We start from the raw sequence: 17,467 nt of genomic DNA, 5'->3' as shown, positions 1-17,467 counted from the left end.
GAAACATTCCTTTGCCTTGTCACTGTACTTCACTCTTCTCACTCCCCCTCTTTTTAGTGTCACTGTCTTATTTGATCTTTCCCTCTTCCCTATGTTCTTATGCTCCCAGAAACTTGTGAATGAAACTTTTCAGAAGTTGTGGTTCTCTCCAAGTCCAGCCCATGATTCTGCAGGAATGATCAGAAAAGTGCAGAACATCACAGACGTGGTGAGGCACATATCGATGTGGAGAGTCTTTGCACGTTAACAGTTGTGCCCATGTGGGGTGGTGTGTGTAGTTGTTTGAAGGGGGATTTTTGCAACACAACGATTTGAAGTTCATTGATGTGTATACATGAGAAATATAAACACAAAGTGTTGAAAGATTACTGCCTTTTTCTCTCTTTCCTAATAATACCTTTGCTATTTCTCTAGGTTTCAGCTTGTAAGGACACAGGTTTTGACTGGTTTGAACAACTTCTGCAAAATGTATGTCCATCTTTTACAACATTGATCGTTGCACAGTTAGATTTGTTATTGGTGTTATTCTTATTGTAATAGCTGAACCTTAAAATACAGTTGAGTCCCATGAAGCTGAAAATATTTATTCCTAAAACCATTTGACCACTGATTTCCACAGTACTTCTGAATATTTTAACATGAAGTGTGCATCCGGTCTCTTCACCGATGGCTTTAATCAAACAACAGCATGTTATACTTCTTCATTTTTGTATACAGAGTCAGGACTCATGGAAGAGCAAGAACACTGATTCAATCAGGCCACAACAGAACAAAAGGAACAGAAGAGGCCAAGGGACACATCAACGGCAGGATTGAAGGATAACACACTGAAGAGGGAGGCTTGGGCAAATAACGGATATGCAGAGGAATGAGGGGCAGGGTAGGATGCATGGGGTGCATAAGATGGATACCGAAGTGAACTCTCAGGAAGAAAAAAAGTGGACACGGCTGCCTTGAAGACCTGGAGGGAAGAACGACATTTAAGATAATGTGAAAGTTGGTTCCACAGGTGGAGAAAAGAGGAGCAAATGAGTGGAGGTGAGCAGTGATTCTGAGTTTATGTAGTTTCACCAAACAGGGGTTGATAGTGAACTATGTGAGCTTTGCAGAAATCGGTGGGGGGGGGGAGGAGGGACAAAGCATGTAAAGGACAGAAGAAACCAGAAATGAGGCAGTAGAAGACAGAGACTACTGACTTGTCTGCAATGCAAACTGATACACTCACCTTCATCGCAGGAGATTCTAATAATCTTAAAGATCTTGATTTCCATGGCATCACGCTGAGCAAGGTGTGAGGTGGGGGAGCTATCCCAGAGGGGAGAGCAGTACTCCATCAAGCTATGAATAAAGGCCTTTTCGATGGATAGTAATTCAGGTTTGCCCAGGTAGGACTTTGTACGACGGAGGATGCCCAGTCGGCGGCTGGCTTTGGAGGCCAGCTTGGAAATATGGATTTCCCAGGAAAGATTATGACAGATAGTAAGACCCAGAAGCTTGAATGAAAGGACTACTTCAAGAGGATTGTTGAGAAAGTAGATTGGGGGGGGGGGGTTCCAAATGATCCTTTCGGAGAGACATAGTGAGAGTGTGAGATTTGTCAGGAATGAAAGACATATTCCAAATGTTTGACCAGCTTGTGATTTTATTTTATCAAGGTCTGAAGAGAGGGAAGAGGCTGCAGTCTACCTGTCTGAAGGATGAGGGATGTCACGGCAGAGGGTGGAGTCATCAGCAAACAGATGAAGAGGATTTTCCAGAGAGTTGAAGAGATCATTTATGAATATCAGGAATAGGACTGGGCCCAGAACACTCCCTTGGGGCACTCCAGTCTTGACAGGGAGAGGAGATGAAAGGATTCCATTGAATACCATACATTTGCTCAAATAGTGGAGGAAGTCAGTAAGCCATGTGTGGAGTTGGCCTTGGATGCCATCAGCAGAGAGTTTGGAGAATAAGGCAGGATGCCAGACTACCTTGAAAGCTCGAGATATACAGTATCTGGAGAGACGACTTTCATCTCATGTCTGACATTGAGGGCCTACATTTATGGTTGGGAGTGTAGAAGCAGCATGTCCAAGGTTGAGTGAACTGGTCTAAATCTGAATTGGTGATCTGAGATGAGGCTGTTGGAGATGAGGATGAGTTCATGTCAACTGTGATGATGGATTCCATGACCTTGCTGATGATTGGAAGTAAGCTGATAGGTCTGTAGTTAAGGAGATCAGTTTTTTTTACCCCTTGTTATGTAAGGCAGTGATATTGGTGGATTTCCAAGCAGATGGAAGATTAACTCTGGCAAATGCTAGGGTGAAAAGAGCAGCAGAGCAGGATTTTAGGACATGTGAGCTGACACCGTCCAGTCCAGTTGCAGACTCAGAGTCGAGGGTTGAAAGGACCTTCTCTACCTTCTCAGGTACAAAAGACACAGAATTCAGGAACAGTTGGGTATGACTGGGAAGGGTGGGTACTGATGTGGAATTTTTCTGCCTGATTGTTGACTTCTGAAGTCTTGTTGTGATCGTTTAGAATTTCCTCAGTTTTGTTGTGGAACTTTAACTGGTTCTATTTTATTTCTCTTACTTTTAGTTAACCGTTTAACCGACTCAAATCAAAGACACCGATTAATTCATTTTCCACAACATGAAAGTACATTACATCAGAGAGTTTTATTATACTTGGTAGCAACTTAAGTAACAAGGAGTACAAGCCACTGTGGAGGTATACATCCACACGTGCTTGCACTCTCTTGGAGTGCAACCCACTGAGATGGTATACATCCTCACGTGCTTGCACGAAAACAAGATTACATTTCAAGGCATTTATACTTTCATGGGAGAGGGGAAGGGGCTGTTAACTCTAACTGCAGTACGTGTCTTCTAGGTGAGAAGCACATGATGTAATTACGGCAAAAGTTTGCTGTTATCAGCCCAGGTCACATCGTTCCATAACAACACATTTTTATCAACATTTAGGGCAAAGACTCTTGGCCAAAGGGAAGGAACACTGACAGCCAATTCGACTTATAGCATACATTTATATAATTATTTCTTCCACAGTACCAAGAGTGAGAAGTTGGGGACACATTATTTGGAAGCAAACACCGAAATGAGGCATTGGGCCTTCTCACGAAAGGAGTTGACTGTGGTGCCATTTGAAGAGAGGGAACGGATGAAAGGGGAGCATACACCAAAGAAAGACTTAACAAAGCACCACCAGGTTTTAGAGGAGGAAGACAAGTTTGAAAGCTCATTCTTAAGTTTGGACAGATGTTGTTTTCTGGCTCTCCTGAGAGTCGACACAAGACTTGTTGCAGTCTTTTTGGAATGTTCTGGGATTGTCTTTGGTCGGATTTGCTTTCCAGGAAGAAAAGGCAAGTTGTTCCAGAGCAACTGCCTCACCACTTGACCTGGTGTACCATGGCTGGGAAGAGGAGTAGAACAATTGAAGATGATGGGATGAATCTGTGTATGAGAGAGAACAGGTTTCAGTGGAAGAATTCCCAGGTTGAGTTAACATCAGGGGCAGTAGATATGGGAGACCAGTCCTGAAGAGAGATGGCTGCTTGCAGTCCCTGCCAACCTGCCTGAGTGAAATGCCAAACTCGCCGGTGCTGAGGAAGCTCTCTCAGAATAGTCGGAGAGATGTTTGTGCTGTATCACGTGATTGGGTTTTCGTGTATCATGACTCGGCCGCTAGGGGTGGCGGTGATGTACATCCGGAAGGGCAATAAAGCGGAGTTACTGCTACGCTCTCGCTCTCCATGTTCCGCTGCACCTCGGACACCACATTTGGCTGACGAGGATGGTTGATCGACGAGTCACGGCGCACGGACAGGTGCCCGTTTTCGTCGGAGACGACTTCGAATTGTTTTCAGAACAGTTGGGGTGCTATTTCCACGCGAATGATGTGGTCGACGGGAGCAAACAGAAGTCGATCTTGCTCGCCTCGCTATCGGCGGAACATTATCGACTGCTGAGTGATTTGGTGGCGCCGGACAAGCCCAGTGGGGACGCGCTGTCGTTTCAGGACATTGTGCAGAAAATGAAAGCACACATGGCGCTGGAGAAGTCATTACAGCTAGCTCGATACCAGTTCGATCGCCTCGCGAAAGGTACAGGGGAGCGCGTCGCAGATTTCGTGGTGCGAGTGAAGCATTCTTCCGTGGCCTGCAAGTTCACGGCAGAGGAGCGTCCAGCTCGGCTCAGAGATCGTTTTATTTCTGGTTTGCAAGATGCGAAAATGGTTTCGGCGGTTCTACGGCTGAAGGGTGAAGCCATTACATTTACCTCGGCGGTCGATACTGCTACAGCTGTCGAGCAGACCCTTGGAGATGTTCGGGCCATCACCGGCCGCGGCATGCCGGATGGCCCGGGGGCCCACGCGGTGTCGCGAGCGCCCCGGGACACACGCACGACCTTCGGTGCGGGTCGGGGCCAGACGTCGCCGCGCAGCCGCACGAGCGGCGAGGTGACCCCGCGGACGTGTTTGGGATGCGGAGCTCGACACCTGCGCCGTATGTGCCCGTTTAAAAGCACCGTGTGTTTACGTTGTCACAAGGTGTGTCATCTGAAGCGTGTGTGCCGAGGGGCGTTGGCCACCGTTAAGGTCATGGACGGCGATGTGCGAGGCGACCTCTGCGAACCGGTGCGGAACCGGCAGCCGTTGATGGGCCTGTTTTCGATTGGCCCTACGGCGGCACGCCCGATGACGGTGGAAATCGAAGTGAACAACACGCCGATCACGTTTCAGGTTGATACGGGAGCGGCGGTGTCGATCATCGGCGAACAGACCGCGCGTAGACTCAACGACCTTAAGCTTATCAGGTCTGACCTCACACTGTTCACGTACACCCGCGAGAAGATAACGCCAGTCGGGATGGCAGACGTGTCTGTGCGGTACCAAGGCCAGGTCACCGCGCTTCCGTTGTACGTTGTGCGGGGGAGGGGTCCGTCTCTCCTAGGCCGAGACTGGCTGACCCACATCAGGCTAGACTGGGCCGCAGTTCACCTTGTGCAACCCATGCCGAGCCGATGGGAGTATCAGTTGGAGAAGATTCTTCAAAGACATCAAGGTTTGTTTTGCGACGACCTTGGGAAACTCAAGGACGTGGAGGCAAAACTCTTCCTGAAGGAGGGGGTGGTTCCTCGTTATTGTAAACCACGACCGGTGCCGTATGTTCTGCGGGACAAGGTCAAGGGTGAACTGGATAGGCTGGAGGCCTGTGGAGTGATCGAGCGGGTGTCGTACTCAGATTGGGCCACCCCGGTCGTCACGGTGCTGAGACGGAATGGAGACGTCCGATTGTGCAGGGACTTCAAGTCCACGGTTAACCCGGGGCTCAGCGTGGAGCAGTATCCACTGCCGTCAATCGATGAGATATATGCACGATTGGCGGGGAGTCAATACTTCACGAAGCTTGATCAGCGTGATGCATATTTTCACCTGCCGATGGATCCCGGGAGTAGCGACCTGTTGACAATCAACACGTGTCAAGGGCTCTATCGATATACCCGACTCTGTTTTGGGATTGCTTCGGCCCCCGCCTTGTGGCAGAAAGCCATGGATCAGGTTTGCATTGGCCTGCCCGCTCAAACCTACCTGGACGATGTGCTCATTGCGGGGAAAACGGCGGACGAGCATCTTGCGAACATTGCCCAAGTGCTGACGAAGCTAGAAGCGTGCGGCCTGCACTTGAACAGAGACAAGTGCGCGTTCTTCAAGCAGCGCTTGGAATACCTCGGGCACATCATCACGCCGGAGGGGCTGTTGAAAGGCCCTCGGAAGGTAGAGGCGATTCAGCACATGCCACCGCCTCGCGACAAGATGCAGCTGCGCTCGTTCATTGGTATGGCCCAGTATTACCAAAGGTTCGTGCGCTGCTCAGCTCACAGCTTGCGCCGTTAACGCGGTTGCTCATGAAGGACGAGCGCTGGTCCTGGGGGCCTGCACACCAGGCGGCGTTCGACCGAGTCAAGCGGCTGCTCACAGAGGATACGGTCCTCGTGCACTACGAGCCTGCGCGTCCGCTCTTATTGGCATGCGACAGCTCTGCATATGGCATCGGGGCAGTGTTCTCCCACAGGATGGACGATGGTTCGGAGCGGTCTGTTTGTTTTGCATCCCGGACCCTGTCCGCAGCAGAGCGGGAATATGCCCAGATCGAGCATGAGGCTCTCAGCCTCGTCTGAGGTGTGCGGAGGTTTCATCAATACCTGCTGGGGCGGCATTTCACTTTCCAGACGGATCACAAACCACTTCAATTCATCCTGAGACCCGAACGCGGGGTACCGGTGGTAGCGGCCGCGCGGATACAGCAGTTGTGTCTGTTTCTTGCTGCTTACGATTACGATATTCAGTTCCGGAGCACCGAAAAGCATGCTAACTGCGACGGGCTCTCGCGCTTGCCTTGCGCGGAGGGTCCAGCTGCGTCTGAGTCGGCCGACCGGGTTGATGTGTTCGCGCTGAGCCAGGTCTAAAGCGGGCCGATCACGGCCAAACAAGTCGCGGTGGAATCGGCTCATGATCCAGTGCTCGCCCGTGTCGTCCAGGCGATTTCTACGGGGAATTGGAGCGATCTACCTTTAACACCGGCATTTCAGCCTTTCGCGTCGTGCGCATCGGAGCTGTCGTTGGTCCAACGGTGCGTTATGTGGGGAATGAGGGCGGTGATTCCACCAAAGTTCAGGCAGCGGTGTTTGGAAGAACTGCATGTCAGTCACCTTGGCGTCGTGAAGACCAAGAGTCTTGCTCGTAGCCTGTTGTGGTTGCCAGGGTTGGACAAAGACATTGAGCAGTTAGTTAAGCGTTGCACCACGTGCCAAACAGATGCTGATAACCCACGTCGAGCTTCGGGACTATGGCCTACCCCAGGCAGGGCCTGGCAGAGGGTCCATCTGGATTTTGCGGGGCCGGTTAATGACAAAATGTTTTTGATTGTGATCGATGCATTCTCTAAATGGCCGGAGGTTGTAGTGATGCAGCATACATCAGCAAACATTACAGTAGAAAAACTGCGGACGATCTTTGCTAATAAAGGATTACCCGAGGTTCTGGTCTCTGATAACGGTCCGCAGTTCATCGCAGATGTATTTGATGAGTTTATGCGTCAAAATGGTATCGACATCTAAGGTCCGCACCGTTACGAGGAACCACCCCCTCCTTCATGAAGAGTTTTGCCTCCACGCCCTTCAGTTTCCCAAGGTCGTCGCAAAGCAAACTTTGATGTCTTTGAAGAATCTTCTCCAACTGATCCTCTCATCGGCTCGGCATGGGTTGCACAAGGTGAATGGCAGTGCGGACTGATGGTGGGGAGGTGTGGAAGCGGCACGTGAACCAAATGCATGATCGCTGTTCAGCGTCACCCCCCCCCCCCCCCCGTGCCGAGCGATGTGGGACCCCCACCTGTGATGTCGCCGTGGGCAGACGTTGTATTGCCAGGGCCGGACGTGTCGACGCCCACGGGGTGTTCACCTGATTCAGTCCTGCTTGAGGTCGATGAGCAAGTTTGTCGGCCGGGGGCGGTTGTTGTTGCGGATGGGGCAAGTCCGGCGAGGGTGTTACCTCGACCTAGCCGGGAAGCGTCTGAGCCTGGGCCGTCTGGCGTCGCTGCCCGCCCGAGGCGGGTCACGAGACGGCCGCGGTACTTGGAGGATTTTGAATGTTGATTGGTTTCGTTTGGTCATGTTATATTGTCATTTCATCATTTGAATTGTCATTTTACGAGGGGAGGAGTGTGCTGTATCACGTGATTGGGTTTTCGTGTATCATGACTCGGCCGCTAGGGGTGGCGATGATGTACATCCGGAAGGGCAATAAAGCGGAGTTACTGCTACGCTCTCCCTCTCCATGTTCCGCTGCGTCTCGGACACCACAATGTTGACTCTCAAAAGCACATTATTAGGTCAACAAATTGGAGCAGAGGAAGAGCAGGAGACATTTGTGGGAAAGGTAGTCATCACCAAGTTTGGAAGGGAGGATTTGTCATTGGGAGAAATCCGAGTGAAATCCCGGTTGGAAAGGTCACAGTTTGCGTCAGTCCCATGGTGTCACAGAATTCCTTTGCAGAAGCAACATGCTGGTGAGATGTTTACCAACACTTGACCAATTTGCATGGTGACAATTGAAATTACCACATACGAGGAAAAGAGAGTTGGTATAAGTGGTTAAAAGATTGTCCATGGTGTGTGTGTGTGTGTGTGTGTGTGTGTGTGTGTGTGTGTGTGTGTGTGTGTGTGTGTGTGTGTGACAGACAGACAGACAGACAGACAGACAGTCTGTCTGTCGTCTGTCATCACTGTTTGGAGAACGGGACAACACACAGACTAACAAGAGGAGGGAGCGGAGGTGAAGTTGCAGCCAAAGGTACTCTTGGGCTTTGTGAGGTGTAAGTTCAGTCCAAGGGCAGTGAGAAATTGAGTTATTGATGTAAAATTCAACCCCATCAGGATTTTGAATTTTGGATTCAACAGTTCATCGCAGAGTTGCACAAGGTGAACGGCGGTGCGGACTGATGGTGGGGAGGTGTGGAAGCGGCACGTGAACCAAATGCATGATCGCTGTTCAGCGTCACCCCCCCCCCCCCGTGCCGAGCGATGTGGGACCCCCACCTGTGATGTCGCCGTGGGCAGACGTTGTATTGCCAGGGCCAGACGTGTCGACGCCCACGGGGTGTTCACCTGATTCAGTCCTGCTTGAGGATGATGAGCAAGCTTGTCGGCCGTGGACGGTTGTTGCGGATGGGGCAAGTCCGGTGAGGGTGTCAGGTCCATTGTGTAACGATCCGGCGAGAAGCAGAAATGAGGGTCCAGATGAAAATTCAACCCCATCAGGGCTGGGTTCAGACCGATCAAGTCAGAGGAGACAATTTCTGGGCAGAGACACGAAGGAGTGAGGGATGTCCTGTTGGAGGAAAAATCCGGCCACTTGGGTAGATGGAGTTATGAATAGCAGCCGGTTTACCGGCTGCTCAGGTATATGAAAATTTTAATAGCGGCTGATAAACCGGCTGCCAGGGTTGAAAGGGTTCATGAGGTTAAATCTGCAGCTGCAGATTCGACCAACACGTCGAAAAATGGGCGAACCGGAAATCACTTCACAAACATATTGCATGTCTCTGTGTGACTGTCAATGAAGATGTCAAATATCGTAAGACAACCAAAAAGGGATGTTCGATAATGTGTCGTCGTCGTTGTGGTCTGTGTGCAGGATATCTCAAAATGGTTCCCACTGTGTCTGTAAATGGTACCTACTGTGGAAGAACAATAAATGTTACAGTTGGAACCGCTCATTAAAGCTCAATGTCCTGCTTTTTCTTCCTCATTCTCTGGAACACGGGCTTTCAAAACTGACAAGTAAATGTGATTAAAGGAAATTAACTTTTTTTTCCCATGTAAATGGATTATTAGCTTACCGACCGTCCCATTTGTGTTATTGTATCGCAGCAGACACACCTTAGAATAGAGTGTAACGATCGGAGAAACTCGACTCCTTTTACATATACATACAGTGCTTTCAGAAAGTATTCACACCCCTCCACTTTCGTAATATTTTGTTGTTCCAGCCTGAATTTAAAACAGATTAAATTTAAATTTTTTGTCACTGATCTACACAAAATACCTCATAATGAGAAAGTGAAAACATGTTTTTAGACATTTTTACAAATTAATTAAACATGAAAAGCTGAAATGTCTTGCATCAATAAGTATTCAACCCCCTGAGTCAATACTTCATAGAAGCTCCTTTGGCAGCGATTACAGCTTCGAGTCTTCTTGGGAATGTCTGTGTAAGCTTGACACATCTGGATTTGGGGAGTTTCTCCCATTCTTCCTTGCAGATTTGCTCAAGTTCTGTCAAGTTGGATAGGGAGCGTCGGTGAACAGCAATCCTCAAGTCTTGACAGATTATCAATGGGATTTAAGTCTGGGCTTTGGCTGGGCCACTCAACAACTTTCACGTTCTTCTTCTGAAACCATTCCATTGTTGCTTTGGCTGCACACTTGGGGTCATTGTCGTGTTGGAACATAAATCTTCACCGCAGTCTAAGGTCTTTTGCACTCTGAAGCAGGTTCTCCTCAAGGATTTTCTTGTATTTGGTTCCATTTATTGTTCCCTCTATTCTTACAAGTCTCCCAGTCCCTGCCACTGAAAAGCATCCCCAGAGCATGATGCTGCCACCACCATGCTTCATGGCACAGATGGTGTTAGATGGGTGATGAGCTGTCCTCAGTTTCCACGAGACATAGCCATTTGCATTCAGGCCAGAGTTCAATTTTCATCTCATTAGACCACAGAATCTTTTGCCTCATGCTCTCAGAGTCTTCAGACAAATTGTGCCTGATGAAGCCTGATGAAGCCGGCTGTGAAGCCGGCGAAACGTTGCCCTGAGACTGGGTCTGTTCTCGCTTTTTTGTTCAAATTAGCGGAGTCGATCGAGTTTTTACTTTTGGATGGAAGCCCCTTCTTCTTCGTCTTCTTTGAAAAAAAATCAAAAAATCTATATATAATTAGAAAATGAACAGGATAGAACAAGCATCATAAATATATGTGGAAAAATTACGTGCACAGACCAGGAATCGAACCGAGGTTGTCTGGCAAACTGTACCAGTGCTCCGCCATATGAGCTATCTGGGTTGCCCACTGGCTAAGCACCACAATTCTTCCACATATACTGGTCCCTGTGTCGTAAGAGGCGACCAGGGTTGCGTCAGGAAGGGCATCCGGCGTAAAAACTAAGCCAAATCACTATGCGGATCATACGGATGATCCGCTGTGGCGACCCCAAACGGGAGCAGCCGAAAGAAGAAGGAGAAGAAGAAGAAGAAGAAGAAGATACTGGTGCCATTCTCTTTCCCCTACTGCTTCCGGGGCATTCTGCCAACCAGAGGAGCAGCTCGGGCCTGTTCTCAAGAGGGTCTTAGAACTGTGAACTGTTCAACCTGTTCTGAGCAAAACGTGAATTGTTCAACCTGGCAGAGGTATGCACTCTGCCGAGTGCTGTTTTACTTTGTTCTGTTTTGCAAAGTGTCGCTCGATGAGTGACTTTTCATGTATATGTGGAAGAATTGCGGTGCTTAGCCAGTGGGTTGCCCAGATATCTCAGATGGCAGAGCACTGGAATGGTTTGCCAGTGGACCTGGGTTCAATTCTTGGCCTGGGCTTGTAATTTTTCCACTTATATTTATGACATACATTTTCCTACATATTTATACATACCATTTTAATACATACCATTATCTATATATTTATCATTATATCTCAAAAAGTTGTGGACGAGTTCTGACAAAACTACGTGGATGAATTGCTTAGGTGACAATAACAAACAGATTAGATTTTGGTTCAGATTGATCATCCGATTGATTTGAAATTTGAATATGATTTGCATATCAAGTCAACAAATTAAACCATCTATTATTTGTGAGGTTAATTTAGGTCAGAAGGTCAACAGGGGCCATGACCAATTTTTTTTCAATTGTTTCTAAAATTGTCAATTTTTATTCAATTGACTTAAAATTTGAAGACCATCTGCATATCAGCTTACTGAATTCAAGCACCAATTATTTTTGAGATCAGCATCGACCAAAAGATTAACATAGGCCGAATTTCTAAAATTGCCAATTTTCATCCGATTGACTTGAGATTGGAAGAGGAGTTTCATATTTCATCATTGAATTCACCCACCAATTATTTTTGAGATCAACATCGGCCAAAAGGTCAATATAGACCAAAGGTCAACAACTTCGGTGTTATTTTGAAATTCCTTAATTTTAATCCGATTGACTTGAAATTTGAGCAGGATTTGCGTATGAGGTCAATCAATTCAACCACCAAGTAATTTTAAGGTCAAATTTGTGTAATAGATTTCGCAAGTATCGTGTTCTGGCGTGACGTCTTTCTTGTTTAGATTTCGTAAGTATATTGATGACTTCCGTCCTGTGTTTGTGTGTTTGTGTGTTTGTTTGTAAGCACAATAACTTGAGAACGGAAGAAGCTACCAATGTCAAATTACACCATGTGATTCAGGAGGGTGGTGGCGAGCGTTAATTAGATTTTGGTCAAAATTGGTCAAATTTCAAGGTCACAATGAGGTCAAACATCCAAAACATTCGATTTTTGATGGTTTGGTACAGAATCATCGTAGAAACTTCTGGTTTGCGTCGCTACCTTCTCGAGAGACAGCATTTATTCGACAAGGTCAGAGGTCAAGTTGACGATTTCGAAAGTACCAGTCTATGACTGCTTGTTACTTACGAAATCTAAAGATTTCGTAAGTATATTGATGACTTCCGTTTCTGTTTGTTTGTTTGTATGTTTGTTTGTTTGTAGGCACGATAACTCGAGAACGGAAGAAGCTACCAATGTCAAATTACACCACGTTATTCAGGAGGGTGATGGCTAGTGCTGATTAGATTTTGGTCAAAATCGGTCAAAGGTCAAAGTCACAGTGAGGTCAAATATTCGATTTTTGATGGTTTGGTACAGATAACTCAAGAACGGAAGAAGCTACCAATGTCAAATTACACCACGTGATTCAAGAAGGTGATGGCTAGTGCTGATTAGATTTTGGTCAAAATCGGTCAAAGGTCAAGGTCACAGAGAGGTCAAATATTCGATTTTTTATGGTTTGGTACAGATAACTCGAGAACGGAAGAAGCTACCAATGTCAAATTACACCACGTGATTCAGGAGGGTGATGGCTAGTGCTGATTAGATTTTGGTCAAAATCGGTCAAAGGTCAAGGTCACAGTGAGGTCAAACATCCAAAATATGATAACTCGAGAACGGAAGAAGCTACCAATGTCAAATTACACCACGTGATTCAGGAGGGTGGTGGTTAGCGCTGATTAGATTTTGGTCAAAATCGGTCAAAGGTCAAGGTCACGGTGAGGTCAAACATCCAAAACATTCGGTTTTTGATGGTTTGCTACAGAAACAACGTAGAAACTTCTGGTTTGCGTCGCTACCTTCTCTAGAGACAGCTTTTATTGGACAAGGTCAGAGGTCAAGTTGACGATTTCGTAAGTACCAGTCTATGACTGCTTGTTTGTTTGTTTGTTTGTTTGTAGGCACGATAAAAATCTAAAGATTTCGGAAGTATATTGATGATTTCCATTTCTGTTTGTTTGTTTGTTTGTTTGAAGGCACGATAACTCGAGAACGGAAGAAGCTACCAATGTCAAATTACACCATGTGATTCAGGAGGGTGATGGCTAGTGCTGATTAGATTTTGGTCAAAATCGGTCAAAGGTCAAGGTCACAGTGAGGTCAAATATTCGATTTTTGATGGTTTGGTGCAGATAACTCGAGAACGGAAGAAGCTACCAATGTCACATTACACCACGTGATTCAAGAGGGTGATGGCTACTGCTGATTAGATTTTGGTCAAAATCGGTCAAAGGTCAAGGTCACAGTGGGGTCAAAAATTCAATTTTAATGGTTTGGTACAGAATCATGGTAGAAACTTCTGGTTTGCTTCGCTACCTTCTCCAGAGACAGCTTTTATTAGACAAGGTCAGAGGTCAAGTTGACGATTTCGTAAGTACCAGTCTATGACTGCTTGTTTGTTTCTTTGTTTGTTTGTAGGCACGATAACTCGAGAACGGAAAAAGCTACCAATGTGAAATTACACCATGTGATTCAGGAGGGTGATGGCTCGTGCTGATTAGATTTTGGTCAAAATCGGTCAAAGGTCAAGGTCACAGTGAGGTCAAACATAATTCCATAAATTCACGTGGAGAAATGGAGTATTTTTGCTTCGCTCGATGTTACGAGTTCGTTTTAACTTCGATTTTAATTTTGTCTTCGATTTTTGCGATCGCTTAGGACGCTTAAAACTCGGTTGTCGAAATTCTGGTAAAAATCGGATGTTTTGGAGACGTTTTAAGATTGTATAAAAAATATTTCACTCGACGTGTCACGGGTCGTCCCATGATGCAGTGCGCTCGAGCAGACGCGTCGTTGAGTTGCGTTAAGGTTTAATTGCGTGGAGAAATGGAGATTTTTGCTTCGGTCGACGTTACGATTTTTGATGGTTTGGTACAGAATCATCGTAGAAACTTCTGGTTTGCGTCGCTCCCTTCTCTAGAGACAGCTTTTATTAGACAAGGTCAGAGGTCAAGTTGACGATTTCGTAAGTACCAGTCTATGGCTGCTTGTTTGTTTGTTTGTCTGTGAGCAGGCTATCTCAAAAAGTTGTGGATGGATTCAGACGAAACTTGGTGGGCAGGTTGGTGTGTTACAAGGACGAATCGATTAGATTTTGGTTCAGGTCTGGATGTCGATCCGGCCTATGAGTGGGATGCAAAATATAAACGGTTGAGCCCGGCGGATGCACTCCACCGAATGCCATTCTAGTTCTATCTGTTGTAACATGTCCCTCTCTTTTTCTAGGTTCCATTCTTTCTTATTTAACCTCATGTAATTCCCATTCTCATTTCATATCCTTCTTCTTCATCTGACTTACCTGCTGCAGTGCCTCATGTCTTTCTTTTTGTCATTCTTCAATTTCCTTTTTGTCTGGTTCTGTGCCACCTCAGGTTTTGATTAAAATTAACAAACATTCAGACCACTTTGTCGCTCTTACTTGGCCAAATAAAGAAACTATGCTTCATTTTTGCTGTGATTTATCATCTCAAATCTACCCAGTTTCATTAGATGTCAGAATATATGCAGAATTGAGCTTGGTCGATACCTCGATGGGAGACCTTCATACATGAGGGGTAGCATTGGGTAGTACGTTCACCTCTGATCCATCTGGTCATTGATTCCCTCTCCCTCACCCCCATGAAGTAGAATGCAATTATAATTATTAACCGGTGTCATGCGAGCAATGTCCTCTACATCTTGAGCACTTTGCCCTCAGGATGGGTACGTAAAGCCGATCGTCCATTCTGCATCAAGCTGTCCATATGAAAAATCTTAGGGTATCCTATGAGAAAAGGCTTATGGTGTAACGGTACCACAGGCAACTTCCTTCATTTTAAATTGTAAATGTAAGGTATAACTGGTTATGATTATATACAGTTTTATTAAAAATTCGATTTGAGATTCCAGTTGATTTTACTTCGCCTCAAAATGGCAAAAACTCCTGAAATATACCATCATCTGGATCTTTGTGCATTGGCAAACAGCTATCTCATCTTGTTTTACTTCATTTCAGAAAGTGTGCTTTGATCAGAATTTGAAAGGGAAATGAATGATTGTTTATTTTTCTCTTTTTTTTTGAAAAGCTGTTGAAATTGGAAGAAGACTCTGCTAGCCGGCCAGTGAGACAAGCCTGCTCTCAAATAATCAACTGTCTGGTGGACAGCATGCTGAAGTACGATGAAGGTAAATCGTATACCATTTGGTACTCGGTCAGAAAGGTTCCGTTCTGTTCCAAGTGTTCACCTCCCACCAATCACATACTTAGGTATACCAACTACAGTAGAGATGGGCACTCGGTGGTCCATTCTTACCTTTTGTCCTACAATTGTTTTTCCTCACATTCTGTTGTGATTTTCTCTCCTCCCTCCACCCCTATTGTGATTTTGCCCACCCCACGCCTGACTGTGTTTTTGTCCCCCCCCCCACTACTTCTTGTGATTTTGCCCCCCCCCTTTCACCCACTCCCACTCCCCAATATGATTTTGTCCCCTCTTCCCTCTCCTTATTGTGATTTTTTCCCCTCCCCACTCCCTCTTGGTAGTTTTCTCGCCTCCCCCACTCCCTATTGTGATTTTTTTTTCCCCTTCCTCCCCCCACCCCACTCCCTATTGGTAATTTTCTCCACCCACCCCACTCTCCCTATTGTGATTTTGTCTCTTCCCTCCCTCGCCCCCCCACCATTCCCTATTGTGATTTTACCCCCTCCGTCTTCCCTGACTCCCTCAAGCCCCCCCCCTATTTTCCTTACCATGATTGTCCAAACCACCCATTTCCATTTTCCAAGGGTTGGACAGCCTTGGCTCTTCAGCACGTCTTGTTTCGTGCTTAACGACGTTGCACCTGTTCAGCAAACTCCTGCCTCGCCTTATCGTGCCGCACGCACTCACCCTGCAGCCTTACCTCAGCACAAAGTGCAGTGTGAGCTGTCCATTTATTTATTTTTACCCTACTCTGCCTTTATCTCACTCGATAATGCTTGGATTTACATCTCACACTCATTTACTCTCATTTTTTCTATTTCATTTTATCATTGTTATATCGTTCATCAATTCCTCGTTTTGTCTGTCTTCTGCCTTTCCATCAGCTTGATGTTAGTTTCATATTTTTTTTCATCACCCCTCCCCCTATTTTCTTTTTTCTCTCTTTATTTCTCTGCATTTATTTATTTATTTGTCTTCCCCATTTTGTGTCTCGCAGACCCAAGGAGATTTCCTTGTCATCTGCTCTGTGGCTCGGATCCTTGAGCTGGTTGTGCCTCTCATGGAGCACCCGAGTGAAAGTTTTCTAAACACAATTGAGGAAGATTTGATGAAGCTGATACTGAGATACGGCATGACGGTATGCCTGGAAATGACGTACCAGCTCTTGGCTGCAAGTAACCTTCGTGACCTCACTTGTTGAGCCCATTTGTTCTTTCTCCTGCAACCTCCTCCCTTTATCCCAAGAACTGCCTCATTTGCAAATACTAAAGATAATGTATGAGAGCCGCTCTTTGTTGAACCTTAAATTGCTGAACCTTTCTCAGGTTGTTCAGAACTGCGTGAGCTGCCTCGGTGCCATTGTGAACAAAGTTACACATAACAACAAGTTTGTGTGGAGCTGTTTCAATCGCTATTACAGTGAGTTCTCGATGTCCCGTTGAGAAACAACCAAACCTATAGCATTTGCTGTTTCGTTTAATAAACTAAAGGTGTGTCCATAGGGAAGAGACAGATAGACATCTTCTCAAATGTTCCTGATCTTTTTGGACTTAAAATATTGGAAAATATAAATAGGACCGCTGGACCTGTAGCTGATCTGGGCCCTGGCCTAATGTTGTAACCCAAATTTGGTAGCATTTAATTCGAACTGATGGGTCTGGGAAAGAAGATTTTTGAAGGAATTTACGCGACCGCCATTTTGACACATTTCCGGTCACGTGATCGGCATGACCTTTGCAAGTTAACATTAGGACCCTGTCCTAATGTTGTGCCCCAAATTTGATAGAATTCTAACTGGTGGGTATGGAGAAGATTTTTGAAGGAATTTACGTGACCGCCATTTTGACCTACTTAAATTCACATGAACGGAGCGAACTTTGCAATCCCCGTTACCAGTCAGGAGCAGAACGTTGCTGCTAAATTTCATCCGGATTGGTCCAGTGGTTTGGCTGGAGAAGTTGAAATAGGAGACGGACGGACAGACAGATGGACCGTGCATGATGACAATACCTTATCTGGAATCCCAATTCCAGATAAACTAAAAAGGGGGGGGGGGGGTGACATATCATTTAAATTTGCTGCACTTTATAAATGGTGGTGTATTTATTATTTTCAGTAAAATTGAT

The 17,467-nt window shown here is 46.2% G+C and overlaps 1 protein-coding gene across 2 annotated transcripts in view; it reads left to right on the top strand.

Moving 5' to 3' along the window:
- Window positions 1–17,467, top strand: part of LOC147016268 (nipped-B-like protein A) — a 263,933-nt gene that overhangs the window by 142,845 nt on the left and 103,621 nt on the right. For both annotated transcript variants that reach the window (XM_085844842.1, XM_085844843.1), the window contains exons 25-30: window positions 110–208; window positions 415–468; window positions 15,225–15,324; window positions 15,926–16,059; window positions 16,339–16,479; window positions 16,667–16,760. In XM_085844842.1, coding sequence (XP_085700968.1) covers window positions 110–208; window positions 415–468; window positions 15,225–15,324; window positions 15,926–16,059; window positions 16,339–16,479; window positions 16,667–16,760 — 622 coding nt within the window. The remainder of the gene's footprint in view (window positions 1–109; window positions 209–414; window positions 469–15,224; window positions 15,325–15,925; window positions 16,060–16,338; window positions 16,480–16,666; window positions 16,761–17,467) is intronic.

Source organism: Eptatretus burgeri, chromosome 11 (assembly GCF_056783735.1).
Source record: "Eptatretus burgeri isolate ZD-2024b chromosome 11, Ebu_testis_v1, whole genome shotgun sequence".
In the NCBI taxonomy this organism is placed as follows: domain Eukaryota; kingdom Metazoa; phylum Chordata; class Myxini; order Myxiniformes; family Myxinidae; genus Eptatretus; species Eptatretus burgeri.
The sequence above is the reverse complement of the archived record's forward strand: the minus strand, read 5'-3'. Positions and strand labels throughout refer to the sequence as shown.